Here is a 17,410-nt window from a genome sequence, read left to right on the forward strand (position 1 = left end):
CACCCACTCAGTGGTGTTTCTGCTGAAAGGCTCAAGCCCTGCCTTCTTTTATTGTAGTTATTACTATTACTGGTTCTTTAAGACCCAGTTGGAGCACTGTTGGTTTCCAGTATATTTTTAGATTACAAATCATATTCATAATGTGTTAAGAATGATATGCACAATATATATCTAATGAAAAACATTCTGTTTGCTTGTTCTCCCTGCATGTATGTCTATGTGAGTGTCTGATCTCTTGGAACTGGAGTTACAAGGGGGAGGAAGGATGGTCTCAGGTCTAAGGTTTCCTATGTGAGCTGCCATGTGGGGCTGAGGATTGAACCTGGGTCCTCTGGAAGAGAAAGAAGCCAGGGCTCTTAACTACTGAGACATCTCTCCACGCTAAGAACAATAATTCTTTAAATCTACTGAAAATCTAGGGAAATATTTACACTGCCAGAAAATAACTTTATACTCTAGGAGAGGACTGAGGACTACTTTAACAAGACTCTAAAATATGTGCAGTAATGAAAGAATAAGCAAAACGTGGCATATTTACTCAATGGAAGCAATAAAAATTAATTAATTAATGGTACTACTTGGTCCATACAACATGGACAAGTCTGAAAAACAGACTGATGGAGAAGATATATACTATGTGATTTCATTTATATGAAGTCCAAAACAGACAAAACTTATGGATTTGTTTGTTTTACTTTCTGAGACAGGGTTTCTCTATATAATAGCCAGCCCTGGCTGTCCTATTATATAGGACTAGCTCCATAGACCAGGCTGGCCTGGAAACCTGCCCTGCCTCTGCCTCTTACGTGCTGGAATTAAAGGCATGCACCATCATGCCTGGCCCAAAAAGAGAGGACTGGAGATCCCTGCTCAGTAGTTAAAAGCATTTGTTATTCTTTCAGAAAATTGAGGTTTGATTCCCAACACACACGTGGCAGTCCACAACTGTCTATAACTCCAGTTCAGGGTGGCCAGTGCTCTGTCCTGACATCCCAGGCACCAGGCACACATGTGGTAAACATATATACATGCAGGCAAAAGTCATAGACAGACAATAAAGTAAATCCTAAAAGGAAAAAAACTAACAGTAACAGATGCAAGTGGTGGCACACGCCTTTAATCCCAGCACTTAGGAGGCAGAGGCAGATAGATTGCTGTGAGTTCGAGGCCAGTCTGGTCCAGGACAGTCAAGGCTACACAGAGAAACCCTGTCTCGAAAAACCAAAAAAAAAAAAAAAAAAAAGAAAGAAAGTGTACAGAAAAAGGACCCCTTGCACCCTTGCACACTGGGAGAATAAACATTAGTATAGGCATGGAAAATAATTTGAAGAGTCTTCAAAATAGTTGAACTAGCACTGTTTTTGGTTGTATACCTAGCCTTTAATGGGTGAGCCATCTCTCCATCCCTGAACTAGAAGGATTATATGATCCAGCAATCCTACTACTGCTTATTTATCCAAAAAATCAAATCATTATGTCCAAAACATCTGCCTTCCTGTGTCTACTGAAGCACTACTCACAACGGCTCAGAATGAAAACAACCTAGGTGTCCACCAACTGAAGAAGGACTGAAGAAAATGTACATATACACAGTAGAATAATACTGTCATAAAAACCCTGTCATCTGCAACAAAATAGATGGACCTGGAGATCAGCGCGTGAACTATGCCGAGCACACTAAGACACGCACTTGGTAATCTTGCTCACAGTTGATCTCACAAAGCTGAGAACAGAACGAAGGGTTACCAGGTGCCTAGGTTACAGAAGATACAAAGCCAGGCTAGAGGGACTAAGTCCCTCCTGAGACCACAAGCCTCATGCATGCTATGGACAATGATACAGAACTAAATATCAAAGTGTGGTACACTTCCAAGAGCTAGGGACATTTTGAATATTTTACAGTAACAAAAATGACAAATGGGGGGCTGGAGAGGTGGCTCTGAGGTTAAGAGCCCTGGCTACTATTCCAGAGGTCCTGAATTCAATTCCCAGCAACCACATGGTGGCTCACAACCATCTATAATGAGATCTGGTGCCCTCTTCTAGTGTGTGGGTAGAACACTGTATACATAATAAATAAAAATTTTTTAGTGATAAATGTTTAAGTAAATATAAAGAAAGTGGATATATTGAGTGGGATGTGCACACTTTAATGCCAGCACTTGGGAGGCAGAGCAGGCAGATCTTTGAGTTCCAAGCCAGCCTGGTCTACAAAGTGAGTCCAGAACAGCCAGGCTAGACAGAAAAACACTGTCTCAAAAAATAAATAGATACATTTAAATATGATTTTAACATACACAATCTATATAACACTGAAACACTGACATTTGACATGGTGCGTCATTACTACATACAACTTTTTTTATTTTTTTAGCTTAAAAGAAAAAAACCTTTTTTTATTTTATGTGTATGGGTATTTTCTTTGCCTGTATGTCTCCACACCACATCTGCAGTGCCCACAGAGGCCAGAAAACAGTGTCACATTTCTTATAACTAGAGTTACAGAAAACAGTGTCACATCTCTTGTGATTGGAGTTACAGACAGTTGTAAGACACCATAATGGGTGCTAGGAAATGGACCTGGGTCCTCTGGAAGAACACCCAGAGCTCTTAACTGCTGAGCCATCTCTCCAGCCTTTATACAGCTCTCTAAAAGGTAAACTTAGGGAGCTGAAGAGATGGCTTAGTAGTTTACTGTGCCTGCAGAGGACCCAGGCTCAGTTCCCAGCACCCACAAGCATCTACGTCCAGTTCTAGAGAGGATCCCAAACACCCTCTTCTGATGTCCATGAGCTTAGATATGCATGCAGTGGACATACAAACATTCAGACACACACACACACACACACATACACACACTCATAAAATTTTTTAAGGTAAAATTAAAGGTGCTTATTGTAAAAGCCCAGTGACCTGAGTTCAATTCCCCAGATCTCACATAAAGGTCTAAAAGAGCAACTCCACAAAGTTTTTCTCTAATCTCCACATGCACCATGGTCCAATTGTACACATATACATCATGCAGACATGCAGACACACATACACAAGTAATATTTTTTGAGACAAAGTCTCTGGCCTTGAACTCACAAAAATATTCTGTCTCTGACTCCTGAGTGCTGGGATTAAAGGTGTGCACTGTTAATTTTTAAGTAAAGTAAGGGCTGGGGAGAGAGCTCATTTGTTAAGCGCTTACCTAGCTCAAAAGGGAAAAGTCAGCTTGCACCTTTAATCCCAGCACTCCAAAACCAGAGGCAGAAAATCAGGAACAGCCTAAGTTACAGGAAACCTGTCTCAACAGTAAGGGGGGAGGGGGCGGGCAAAAGGGTGTATGATGCTTTGTTAGCAAGCTAAGACTCTGCTTTCATGCCAAGCATCCACAAACAAAGGAGGAGCTACAACTACTGATGCAGACAACACTGTGAAAGAACCTCAAAGGCATGCAGAGAAGGCTCTGCTTGGTGGTATACACCTTTAATCCCTGGAGGCAAAGACAGGTGGGTCCCCTGGAGTTCCAGACAAGCCCAGTATACATAGCAAGTTCCAGGTGACCAAGGACTAAATGGGGAGACCCTGTTACAACAATAAAGACATATCAAAAAGTTACATATTGATAGTGTGTAGCTTTGTTTACCAACATTCCCAAAGTGTCAAAACCATTAGTGCTCACAGGGACTGTGTGGGAACAGGAGTAACAGGAGGTTAGCTGTGAGGAAACAGTTCTGCATCTTGCTTATGGTAGTTACACAAATCCAAGCAAGTGCTAAAATATGATAGCACTACAGCAGGAAAGATACACTTAACAACTAGTGAAAGCCAAATATTTTTTATTGTTGTCATTTGTTTGCATATTTTAAATAAGACAATGCCTCATTAAAAGCCTGTTGGCCTGAAATACATCCTCCACTGCCTCGGAAAAGCTAGCCCAGCTCCCAAGTAGATTTTCTTTAGAGTATTTTGTATAGGCTGGAAAGATGGCTCAGTTGGGGTTTAAATTCCTAACATAGGTAGGGGTGTGTGTGTGTGTGTGTGTGTTTGTGTGTGTGTGTATGTGTGTGCATGTGTGTATTCAATGTCAACTTCCTAGTTTGGCACTATTCCTATGGTTTTGTGGAACAGAGGCAAATGATTGTTATACAGACAACGCCAGTATTTTAAAAATCAGTTTATGAGTCAAATTATTTCAAATGAACTATTCCAAAGAGTTTTGAAGTTTAGAAATCAAGTGTAGGCCCTAATCAGAAACTGCCCTCATGCCCAATAATGGCTGAGTGGATAAATAAAATCCAATCAATATAATGGAATGTTACTTGGAAATATAAACAAATGCAATGCCAATACAGGCTAAAACATGGATGAGCCTTGAAAGCATGCTAAAAGAAAGAAACCCAAGACAAAGCCATGTATTGTCATTCACTGTGGCTATACTACCTTGTACAAAAGGAACACAGATTAGGGCAAGTGAGGCCCTGGGTTCCATCTCTCGAAGAAAAATCAATAAAAAACAAAAGCCATGTTTTTAAGATCAGATCTCCCTGCTTCCCAGGATGACCATATACGTCAGGGTTTAAGAAATCCTCCTGTCTCAGCCTCCACAAGCAACTGTGCCTTTGAAAGTACACCACCACACCCAGATCTCTAAAAGAAAATGTTTATATTTTTGAATTCTGTCTCGGTAAGTCATGTGACTGGGCACACAGTCATTGTTAGGGGTGTGCCCACTACTCATGAACCTCTGCAGCTTGCTCCCAGTGCCCCCTCCAAAAATAGTAACAAATATCAGAGACAAGACAGACATCTTGGTGTGAGTTTTGTGATTCCAATCCTTGGAAGGAGGATCAATGCTGACTGTATAGTGAGTTTAAGGCGAGCCAAATTATATAAGACCATCTCAAAAAAAATTTTTTTAATTACTTACATACATAAATGACCTAAGGCAAAATTATGTGTATGAGATACAGCTTACACAGAAAACTCATGATTGAAATACGACAGTGCATACCTGTAATCCCAACAATATCCAGGTTGAGGCAAGAGGATTATGTCATGGAGACCCTGCCCAAAAAAAGAAAGGAGGTGGGGGGCTAAATCAACGTAATGGTTGAATAAGAATACAGTGACGCCCTGCCACTTACACTCTCAAACACTAAAATTAATAAGAAGCAAAATACACTGAACAGAAAGTATTCCTGATAACTACAAACCTCAAGTACTAAAAAAAGTAAGCTCTCACCACAGGATAGTGTCCCACCTCAAGTCCTTCAGAATGGAGGTTGATGCAAAAGGACCTCAATTCTGAGACTAGATGCACTACATAAACACACCGGGAGGGGGCTCAAGTCAAGTCATTTAATAAATGAACTAATAGTAATGAAAAGTCAGTTTGCACATAACAAGGAAGTAATGACAAAAGTAGATCACACTGCGTCAGGCCCAAACAGTCACTCCACAGATTAATTAGTCTCCCCTGGACTTAAAAGACAAAAACACTCGCTGTCAGGACACTTGAATATTGATCCAAACAAAGCAGGTGATTCTAACCTGTCGGAGCTGGCTGTGAAATGAAGCAAACCTCAAGGCCCCAGACCCAGTGCCATTCCTTGAACCTAGAGCACAGGCTCACTGATTACGTCCGATCCGACACGCTAGCTGGTCTCACTCCCACCCCCACACTCAGCCAATGTTCTTCAGGGAGGAATGACACCATCCTGCCCAGACATAAGCCTCCAATGGCCTACGTGAGCCGCACCTGCCTCGGAGCCACCTCTGAATCTACCGCCTAACCATCCTGACCTTTGGGTTCATCACACAGCCCCAGTCCACTCCTTCCTCTCCTCATCCTAGTTTCTGTCAAACATCATTTCCTCAAAGTTGATGTAGCCTCTGAACCCTGGCTGCCTAGACTCAGCTAACAGCTAGCTTGTTATCTGCTGTGTCCCTACTTCTTATCGGAAAACGATGAAGAGCAGCGTCCACCTCACAGTGCGTCACTATGTAGAAATGCATGCAAACAGCAGTGACTGGCAGATGTCATCTGATTAGTATTAGTCACTATTAGACTGGTACAGAGTTGTCCCATGTTTTTGCCCTGTTCCTTAGCACAATCTAAAATTACCTTCCTGGCTCTGTTCAAGCCTCCACATTTTGCCGGGCAGTAGTGGCACACAACTTTAATCCTAGTACTTGGGAGGCAGATGGATCTCTGTGAGTTTGAGGCCACAAAGTGAGTTTGAGGACAGCTAGAGCTACACAGAGAAACCCTGTCTGAAAAAAAACAACCAACCAAGCCAAAAAAAAGAAGAAAGAAAAGAAAAACCTCCAGATGTTAAGCTTCACAGGGTATCACTGTCATGTGCAAAGCATCATCTTCTAAGGCGCACAAATGTATGTTGAACACATGAGCAATTACATCCATCGATTATTTTAAATATCTTGATTCAAAAAACCTAAGTGAAAAATCACACATCTTGTATAAAGCTCTCTCATGGTCTTCTAAGGCACACAAATATATGTTGAACACATATACTTTATTATATCAATTACTTTAAATGTCTTGATTCCAAAAACAAAGTGAAAACTCACCACAGTCACTTATTTGAGTTGGGTTCTTACTGATAACACCTTTCATATCGAGCCAGTGCCTCCTATCATAAATTGTTTTTTGTTCCTTCAAACACACTACATAATGGAAGAGACTGGCTAAGTGATATGAGGCTAGATAAATTCCTGGCAGAGGTGCCATGCGTTTCTAATCCCAACACTTGAGAGGCAGCTGGATCTCTCTAAGTTTGAGGCAAGCCTGGTCTACAGAGGGAATTCTAGGACAAGCAGGACTAAACAGAGAAACCCCCAACTCAAAAAACCAAACAAAACAAAGATTAGACTAAGTATGTGGATATTCCTAATTCTTCACATATCACAAATCCAAACTTAAGCAAAGACCCTTGACCATTATGAAAGTCAGACTCTGAAACAAAAAAATAATGAAATAAATGATATATGCTTACTCAACCAAAAGTAATTTTCTCCTATGTGAACATGTAGTATGCTCACAGATAAATGTGTATTTATACACAGAAAAATAGCTATCCTAAAAAGCAGAGCCACGATTTCTCAACTCCTTTTTCTCTTTATTTGTTTTTTGTTTTTGTTTTGGGTTTTGTTTTGTTGTTGTTTTTTTTAAGACATGTTTCTCTGTGTAGCCCTAACCATCCTGAAACCAGGCTGGCCTTGAACTCAGAAACCCACCAGCCTCTGTCCCCTCTGAGTACTGGGTTTCAGGCATAGGACATCACTTCCTGGATCCTTTTTGTTTCTGAGCATTATGAGCTATGTGGAAGTAAATAAATCAATGCTTTGAACTGAAAGCTACAATTAAACCCAAGCACTTGTTCAGATATCTGCTAAATTTCAGTGGTTCACAAAAAAAAAGAAAGAAAGAAAAAGAAAAAAGGTTCTGATTAGCTTGAGTTAGCACTACTTAAAAATATGGTTTAAGGCTTATTTGTATGGGTTTTGAAAATATATATATCAATCAATCACAGGTGCTCACAATCTAAAGGCATCAGATCCCCTGGAACTGGAGATATAGGTGGTTGTGAACCATCATTTGGATGCTGGGGACCCAACAAGTTTCCTCTGCAAGAGCAAGAAGCACTCTTAACCACTGAGCTATCTCTCAGCCTCGTGATAGCACTATTTTATTTTGGTGGTGGTGGTGGTGCTTTTTGGTTTGGTTTGGTTTTGGTTTTTGAGATAGTGTTTCTGTGTAGCCCGGGATGCCCTGGAACTCACTCTGAAGATCAGGCTGGCCTTGAACTCCCAGAGATCCTGCCTCCCGAATGCAAGGATTAAAAGGCTTGTGCCCTTAACTGCTTGGAAAAAGCAATAGTTTAAAAGCACCCTAAACTATCAGAAGCCTACATTCATTTCAAAATTTAGATATCTGTATCTGATATCTGAGCCCGGGAGATGGTTCAGAGGGTAAAGGTGCTTATCACCGGGCCTGCCAACCGAAGTTTGATCTCCGGTCTGTTTTTGTTTTTATTTTTTAAACCTACAGACCAGGCATTCCCAGGTAGCTCCCATCTGCGCGTCAGCCAGGCCGGATCCTGCTCAGCCTCCGCAGCTAGGGTCAGAGTTGTTCCTAGACTTCCACAGGCGACAGGGCTCAAACACACACAAAATAATAAACTTTTTTTTTCCTTTTTAAATTTTTACCTTCCAGTTTTTCAAATCTTTTTGATTCCTGAGAAGAGATTTTTATCTTAGGAAGTCCTATAAATATAGTCAGGTTACATTCAATTTTGAATGAAGACAATCTTGTTGTAAAATTCCTCCAAACTAGCAATGACTGCCTGTTTTCCTAGAGGCCACCAAATGGGTGGGAAATCCGCAAGGCTGCGGCTAAAGGCAATATGAATAATGAGAACCACCGCCACCAACTGGGAGAGGAGAGAGGCATCCCACCCCCTGCAAAATAAAGATAGACAAATATTTCCCAGTTTTAAAGGCGACTCTGTCGTTTATCGTACTATCAAAGATACCACACACAAATTTCTGGAGCAAAAGGAACAGCGAAGTAACCAATGTGAGCAACGGTGTTGAACGCTGGTCCGGCAAAACCCCATCATGGGTGGAAAAAGGAACACGCGGCGGCGCTCTGTCGCCTCGGAACACCCAGCTCTCCGGGAAAGGCAGCTCTGGCAGCTGCCGCCCTACTGGGCTGCACGTCCAGCCTGGAGGTGGCTGGCGCTGGCACATTTGAAAATATCACTCACTAGCCGATGGATCCAGTCCCGAACACCACGCGGGACCCGCCCGCGCACACGCCCACCGTCCGCTGCAGCGAGCGACCTGGGCGCAGCCGCAGCACGCAAGTAACGCTCGACCCGAGCAGAAAGTTTCGAATGAAAAACCCGAGCGCCGAAACGCACTGCTCCGGGAGCTGAACTCGCGCCAGGAACACGCCCGGGGCCAAACCACTTGACAAGCAGCTCGGGTTTTCAGCAGGATGGCCCAGGCAGGACCGGGAGGAGGCAGAGGCGGCAGTGCACACAGGCTCCCGCAGCCCAGGTGTCAACCGCGCCGCCGCCTTCCTCCCGTGCCCCCTTATCAGACCGGTGGAGGCAGGAACTGGGGTGCGGATCGCGGGCATGGATCAGGGGCTGGGGGCGCCGGGACCGGGGCGCGGGATGAGGTTCAGGGGCGCGAGGTGCAGGGTCGAGCGCAGAGCCCGGGCGGCTCGCAGGCCGCCTGGCCAGGTCGCAGCTCCGGAACCCGTGGCCGCGCGCCCCTCCCCCAGCCCCTCCCCCGCCGGGGCACGCAGAGCCGGCGCCGCGTCCCGGGAGACCCACCGCCCGCGGCCCGGGGACCGGGAAGCTGTGGCTGCGCGGCCGCGAGCAACCCTCGGCGGGGCGGGGCAGGGCCAGGACCGAGCGCCGCGCGGACTCACTTTTTCGGATGTTTCTCTCTTTTCGGCCTCCGCTTTCGGGCCTGAATGGCCAGCACTGTGGAGAGAGAGAGAAGACACATTAACGGTCGGGCCGGCCGCCTGCGGGCCGCGAGGCCGGGGGGCGGGGGGCGGGGGGGAGCGCGCGCCGCTCACCTTTCCTGGAGCTCATTCCGACTCCGGGCAGCCGGGCGGGGGGCTCCGCGGCGGAGGCGGTGGCGACACGACAACCAGCCGCACCGGGATGCAGCCTCTACTCGTTCGCCGGCCGAGGAGGCGGGAACCGCGCCTGCGCCGCCGCGGCCGCTCCCGCGGGGGCCAATGGGACCCGCCCCCGCGGCCCCGCCCCACGGCCCCGCCCCCTCCGCGCCCCCCTCCGCGCCTCCGGCGCGCAGGGGTCCGGACCCGGGCCGCCGCCCTTCTGCGAGTCTCGCCGGCTCCGCAGCCCACCTGTGCGGAAAGGCGGCCCGCGCGCGCGCCCACGGCCTCCCGCGCCATGCCTCCCGCAGCCTGCCTCCGCCACCTTGGCCCTAGGGCCGCCGCCGCAGGCCGCCCGCTCCTGGGCTGAAGGCCCAGCCTCGCGACCCTTCCTCCCACCCTCTACTGCGCACCCCGGCCGGTCGTGCCGCACGCCTCTCCATGTGCCCTTCCTTGGCCGGCGCCTTCGTGGGTCTCCTACCACCTCTCTCGCCCCGGGCCTCTTCTGTCCCTTTGCGCTTCTACATCCTTGCATCCCCCATGAGCGCCGCTTCCTCCTCTCCGGCGGGCGTGGAAAGGGCACAAGACCAAGAGCTGGGAAACCTGGGTCCTTGAGTGTCTGTATGACCTTGGAGAAGTGATTTCCTCTTTTCCTACTCCCATGGGGCTGCGTGAGTTTAATGAAGGAAAAGATGTACATAGCTTGAAAGGAAAGTTTGTCGCATGAAGCCCAGTTTTCTAAATACCATGAGATGAGAGCTTAAAACAATCATGCGGAGCACTTATTTTTCTTCCTCCTACAATGGGGAAACTGAACCCTAAATAGGTCAAACAGTTGTATGAGCCCGGATCCGTATTCAAGCCTAGCTGGCTTCTCTTTCCACCTTCCCAGGCTACCTAAGATGTGAATCAAGCTCACTGGCACATAGTTACCACCTCAGTGTTCTCTTGTCTCGTTAAACAATTACAGTGCCTTTCAAAGGCACATGTCCTGAGCATTCAGTTCTTTGTATCATTCAGTTACAACTGTATCATTGAGTCTTTCTCTAAAGAAGTCCCAACAAACAAGAAAGGCCGCTTTGAGTTTGAAGAGATTTTTTTCCTCCATTTTTTTATTTTCAAAAAGTACGAGAAACATGCAATGGTTGGCACTATTGGCACACACTCACTAGGTTTTTTTCCCCAAGTTGTGTGTGCATGGTTTATTTTGCTGAATCATTCAGTAGTTTGCAGACTGTTGCGTTCGACCCCTAAACATTCAATGCGTATCTACGAAGAACAAAGATATTTTTCTACATAATCAGAATGCCATTTTCATTCTCAGAAAATCCAATACTATACATGTGTAATTTATATGCCATTGTTCTCATTTCTGAAATATTCCAATAAAATATTGCAATATTTGGTGACACTTTCTTCCAACCCAAGGTCATTACTTGGGTCTTTTTTTTTTTTTTTTTTTTTTTTTTTTAAGCCCGGGTTTGTTTGAGACTGCGTTTGTTTGTTCCCTGTGCCCATAAGGCTGGCCTTGAGTTTACAAGCTAATCTAATTGCACATTTGCTGCAGGCCTCTTGCCTTAGCTTCTGAAATGAGAGAAAAACAGGCATGAACCACCTAACAGTGGCTATTTTGAGGAATCTAGTTCTGTCTGCAGGATGTTTCTCAATTTTGATTTTGTCTAGTACTCCAGTCAAGTTCAGCCATTTGAGTGTTCTGTATAGATGGTGCCTGTGTGACTCAGCACAGCAAGATGTCAGTTTATTCCATTATGGATGATACATTCATCATTTATCCACGAAAGGGCAACTTTTCCACTTGGTGGGTTGTTTTTTTTTTTTCAAGTATTTTTAAATTTTATTTAGTTAATCATTTTACAGCAGGATCCCAGGCCCCTCCCTCCTCTCCTTCCAACCCCACCCTCATGGCCCCCATCCCTACTTCCCCTTCTCCTCAGAGAAGGGGAGGCCCCTAAGGGGTACCAACCCACCCTGGCACCTCAAGTCACAGCAAGACTAAGAGCATCTTTCTCCCACTGAAGCCAGACAAGGCAGCCCAGCTAGGGGAAAGGGATCCAAAGGTAGGCCACAGAGCCAGAGACAGCCCCTACTCCCGATGTTAGGTAACCCACATGGTGACCAAACTGTACATCTGCTACATATGTGTAGGGGGTCTAGGTTCTGCCCATGCATGCTCTTTGGTTGGTGGTTCTGTCTCTGTGAGGCCCCATGGGCCCTGACTATGTAGGTCTTCTTGTGGTGTCCGTGACCCCTCAGGCTCCCTCTATCTTCCTCCCACTCTTCCAGGAAAGCCTTTTTTTTTTTTCTTAAGGGAGACTGGTAAAGGACTTGAATAGACATGGAACTGACCAACAAGTACATAGCAAGATGTTTCGAACCATTAATCATTACAGATCTGCAAAGCAAATGCAAAATGAGATCCCACTTCACAGCTGGCATGACTACATTCCTTTAAAACAGAAAATACAAAGTCAAGCCTGGTTCACACCTACGACTGAAGCACTAAAGAGAAGTGTTGTCTTAACAGCCTAAGCCACAGAGCATACCAGGCCAGCCCCAGCTATATAGCAAAACCCTATCTCAAAGAAAAAGAAAGAGGGGGGCGGGACTGGGAATATAGCTTAGAGGTAGGATGTTTACCAGGATGTATTAATAGGACCCTACCTAGGTTCACTTCCCAGATACCAGAAAAAGAAAACAGAAAAAATACAGAGTAGTGAGCAATCTGGATCTTTGTTGTTGTTTGGGGGGATTCATTGCTGTTCTTTTGTTTAGGTGTCGTTGTTGTTGTTGTTGTTGTTGTTGTTGTTGTTGTTGTTGTTGCTCCAGACAGGATTTCTCTGTGTAGCCTTGGCTGCCCTGGACTCACTTTGTAGACCAGGCTGGCCTTGAACTCACAGAGATCCACCTGCCTCTGTCTCCCAAGTGCTGGGATTAAGGTGTGCGCCACCACACCCAGCTCATTCTGGAACTCTTGCATTTTAGAACATTAGAACATTAAGTTTGTCAGTTCCTCAAAAACTAATCATAGAATTGACAACAGTTCTCACAAGAGTTACAGACAGATGAATCTTTGATTTAAGCCTATGAGGCCAGCACAGGAAGCAAAGACAAGGAGATGAGTTCCAGACCAGCCTACATTCTGAGCCAGATAGGGCTACTTGACACTTTTCTGAATCAAAAAGCAAATAAATCAATCTTTGGACATGAAGGTTAATATCTACAGTATAATAGTGACCAAAATGTGGAAGGTGTTGGGATGGGGGCTGTAATACAAGCAATCAATAGGAAGTGGCAGGAGGAAGGTTACAAGTTCCAAGCCAGCCAGAACTAAATAGCAATATCCTGTGTCCTAGTCATGTGTATTTCTGTGGAGCAACACTATGACCCATCTAACTCTTACAAAAGAAAGTATTTATTTGGTGTTTAGTCCATTATCATCATGGCAGGGAACATGGCAGCATGCATGTAATTCGAGCGGGAGGGTGGGGGGGTGGGGGGTTGAGGGGGGCAGGGGGGTGGACTGGGCTGGGGCTGGGCCTGAGGCTGGCATCCTTTCAAAGAATGCAGCTCCCCAGTGACTAAACATTTAAATAGATGAACCTATGGGGGGGGGGGGGCGCATTCTTATTCAAGCCATCACATTCCACTCCCTGGTCCCCATAATGCAAAAATGTATTCAGTCCAATTTCAAAAGTCCCCATAAGTCATCATAGTCTCAGACTGTTTGAAAGTTTGTAGTTCCAAGTCTTCTAGACTCATGACAATCTCTTAGCTGCAATCCCCATAAAATCAAATTTTAACAAGCAGATCACACCGGGCAGGGTGGTGCATGCCTTTAATCTCAGCACATGAGAGGCAGAGGTAGGCAGATCGCTGTGAGTTCAAGGCCAGCCTGGTCTACAAAGTGAGTCCAGTACAGCCAAGGCTACACAGGGAAAACCAAACATGTCTTGGCGGGAAACGCAGCAGCAGCAGCAGCAGCAGCTGATGACAACACACTTCCAACATATAACGGCACAGGATATACATTACCATTCCAAAAGAGAAGAAAAGGAGTTTAGTGAGGAAATAGTGGACCAATAAGACTGAAAACCAGCTGGACAAACTCCAAACTCTGCATCTCTGTGTCTGATGTCAAAGCGCTCTTCAGATGCCCAACTGCTTTCAGCTTTGTTGACTACAACACACTTCTCTCAGGCTGGTTCCCTGTCCAGGCTGCAGCTCCTTTTGGCAGGTCTCCTGTGGCTCTGGCATCTCCAACATCTTGGGGTCTCCAAGGCAACCCAGGCTTCACCTTCACAGCATCACATTGGGCCTCTTTGCTGGGACACCCCTGACACACACCTGGCCTCAGCAACTTTCCTTAGCCCCAGAGAGATTTCACAACCCCCTTTTTGTATCCTTGACTCTAAAGTCAGAACCATGTGACCAAGGCTGCTAAATTAATCTGCTTGCTGGAGCTGGAAACTGTCCCCTCCTTCATTTATATCTGTGTCCAATTTCTGTTGTTGATGGTTTTCCTCTCTGTACTTCCTTTCCACAAGTTAGAAGCTTACCTGTAGGTCTTGCCCTGAGGTCACTACTCCCTTTATTCTACTTAGCATCAGGCTTTTCTTTAAGTTTTTTATCTCCTTGAGCACTGGATGTGGCTTAACATCACCTTTCCTGGTGCTCCTTCTCTCTTCAAACTGTGCATTTTTCTCTTTGTCTAACTTATCTTTTCATTATAAACCTGCATAAGAGTGACCACTAATAGCCACAAGACAATGGCAATGCTAGGATGTCTTGAAATCTCCTCTTCCAATGCCATTAATCCAAAATTCTTCAATTTAGCCTCAGGCAGATTTTTTAGGACAAAGGCAAAACAGAAACAAAAACAAAAACAAAAGCAAGCCATATTCTTTGCCAAAATATCAAAGAATGGTATCTCGGCCACTTATTAATATTATTCCCCCTTGAAACCTCTTGAGCCAAACTGTTAATATTTATATTGCTCTCCTGTCTTCCATGATCCTGCTAAAATGGCCCATTAAACCCACTTCAGTCTTTCAATTGATTTTCTAAACCAAAATCTTCCATATTTCTCTAAACAAAAACATGGTCTGGCCTATCACAGTAATACCCCACTCATGGTGCCAACTTCATTCTTAGTTGCTGTTCTATTGCTCAGAAGAGACACCATGACCAACGCAACTCTTACAAAGGGAGACATTTAACTGGGGGCTGGCTTACAGTTTCAGAGGTTTAGTCCATGATTGTCATGTCAAGGAGCATGGCATCACAAATATAATAGGAGTAGTAACTGAGAGCTACATCCTGATCCTCGGGCAGAGAGGGAGAGAGAGAGAGGGAGGAAAGGAGAGGAGAGAGGGAAAGAAAGGGAGAGGGAGGGAGGGGGAGAGAGAGAGACAGAGAGACAGAAACAGAGATCACACACACACACACACACACACACACACACACACGGAGAAAACTGTAAAAGTAACTTTTAGTCTTCCAGCTCAGTTGTGTCTGGGAGGCTCACTGCCTCCTTCTGCTAACCTAGGCCTAGTCCTGGAAGCTTCTAGCCTCTGTACAATCTAATCTAGGCCTAGAATGTTTTCAGCCTCTGAGACTTACTGTTGAATAAGCTCACTCTTGTTCTTTCTGAGCTCTGGGCTGGCTGCTTCAACTCAGCTGTTGTGGCTCAAACTCTTCTCTCAGCTGACTTGTTCAATCTGGCTTCTCTCTTGGTCTGGAATTACTCTGCTTGGCCTCAAACTAACTCAGCAGAGAATTACTAAAAACTTTTTTTGGGGGGGGAGGTTTGAGACAGGGTTTGTCTGTGTAGCCTTGGCTATCCTAGACTCACTTTGTAGATTAGGCTGGCCTCAAACTCAGTGATCCACCTGCCTCTGCCTCCTGAGTGCTGGGATTAAAGGCATGCACCACCACGCCCATCTATTCAAACTTTTTAAAAAGAAATTTCTTACATAATAAAATACTAATCCACACAAAAGAAAAGAAAAAAGAAAAAGAACAAAGTACTGAGAATACAGCTCATAGGTAAATACACACACACACACCCAAAAGGAATACAATACTGATAGGTCCTACAACATGGATGAATCATAAAACACTTTGTAAATGAAAAAGTCCAGACACAAGAGGTCAAATCCTGGATGATTCTATTTATGAGGAAAAAAAATCAGACCGGACACTAGGTGAATTAACAATGGAGGGCAGACTGGCGTTTTCCACATTTTGAGGAGCTGGAAACAGAGAAGCACCTGCTTAGAGGCTAAGTACTATGTTCTAGTGTGATGGCAACGTAGAGCCAGGTAGCCAGATAGCCCTAACCCTAACCACCACCATGGTGTGTTCAATGTCACTCACTGAATTGTTCGCGATGGTTCATTGATGATATAGTAACTTCACCTTCATTCAAACGACAAGGTTGTATATGTACTTGCTATTCCTTTGCATCGCTGTTGGCTGTGTGGCTCAGCTGTCATTTCTCTTATTGCTACTTACTGTGTTTGTTTTGCAGCCCTGACGACTTATTCTTTTGTTTGTTTGTTTTCTGTTTTGTTTTGTTTTTTGTCTGTTTCTTTGTTTTTGTGGCCAGAGAGACAGCAGTGGGTGCTGGGAACCGAACTCATATTTTTGGCTGTGAGCCTAGCCTTTAACGGCTGAGCTATCTCTCCAGCCCCTGAAGACTTATTCTAAAACTCCATTAGGCAAGCAAGTGTGGTCCCACTGTGCTACATCCCCAGCCAGTCCTATGTTATTTGCCTGAATTTTTTTTGCGTATGTGTATCTTTGTGCCTTTGCCTATGTGTGGGCATACATACATACATACATAATACATACATATATACACACACACACATACATACATACATAAATACATATATACATACATGGCCATATATGTACTGCCGATTGATCCAGAGCCTTGTATAAGCTATACGCTAAGCACTCAAGTCACGTTCTTTTCTTTTTTTTTTTTTTTTTTTTTTTTTTTTTGAGACAGAATTTCTCTGTGTAGCCCTAGTTGTCCTGGGCTCTCTTTGTAGACCAGGCTGGCCCTGAACTCATGTCAATCTACCTGTCTCTGCCTCCCAGGTGCTGGGATCAAGTCACATTCTTATGTTGGTTTTTTTTGTTTTTGTTTTTGTTTTTTTTGTGAGGGCAGAAGTTTTTCGAGACAAGGTTTCTCTTTGTAGCTTTGGCTGTCCTGGAATTCTGTAACTCAGTCTGGCCTCAAATTTACAGAGATGCACCTGCCTCTGCCTCCCTGAAAACTGAGATTAAATGTGTGTACCACCACACTCCAGCTTATGTCCAGCTTTTATTTCTCCATCTACCTAGTTGTTTTGTGTTTATATTTTGCATAGTTTTTATATTAGGTAGCCATTTTGTCAGCAATCACTGTCAGTTTTTATCTTTTCTTTGTTGGTTTGGTTGTTTGTTTGGCTAGTTGGTGGGTGGTTGTTGTTTTGAGACGGGGTCATATGTAGTCCGGGATAGCCATGAACATACCAGCTGGTCTTAAACCCCTGCTCCCACTGCATCTGCCTCCCTGTGCCTGGAATTACAGGTATGCACCAACACCACCTAGCTTTTCTTTATTACCCTTTGACTTTCTAGTGCTCTTTGGATGTGAACTGTTGGTTATGGATCATCCCTTTCTGGCACAGAATGTTGAGGAACTCTTGTGCCATCCCTGATTCAGTCCCAGAAACAGGCATATCTCTACGC

General features: G+C 44.9%; 1 protein-coding gene across 8 annotated transcripts in view; it reads right to left on the reverse strand.

The window, feature by feature from the left end:
• Window positions 1-17,410, reverse strand: part of SRPK2 (SRSF protein kinase 2) — a gene marked incomplete at its 5' end in the record, with an annotated part of 194,658 nt that overhangs the window by 172,422 nt on the left and 4,826 nt on the right. For 2 of the 8 annotated variants that reach the window (XM_084788065.1, XM_084788059.1), the window contains 2 exons: window positions 9,452-9,506; window positions 10,060-10,201. The exons of 2 other annotated variants lie outside the window; for them this stretch is intronic. In XM_084788065.1, the coding sequence (XP_084644191.1) occupies window positions 9,452-9,506; window positions 10,060-10,089 (85 nt within the window). Of the gene's footprint in view, window positions 1-9,451; window positions 9,507-9,604; window positions 9,755-10,059; window positions 10,202-17,410 lie in introns of those variants that run through there. 4 more of the 8 variants (XM_084788064.1, XM_084788061.1, XM_084788066.1 and 1 more) reach the window with 4 other exon arrangements.

The sequence above is a fragment of the Acomys minous genome (genome assembly GCF_964271855.1).
Source record: "Acomys minous genome assembly, chromosome: 6".
NCBI lineage: Eukaryota > Metazoa > Chordata > Mammalia > Rodentia > Muridae > Acomys > Acomys minous.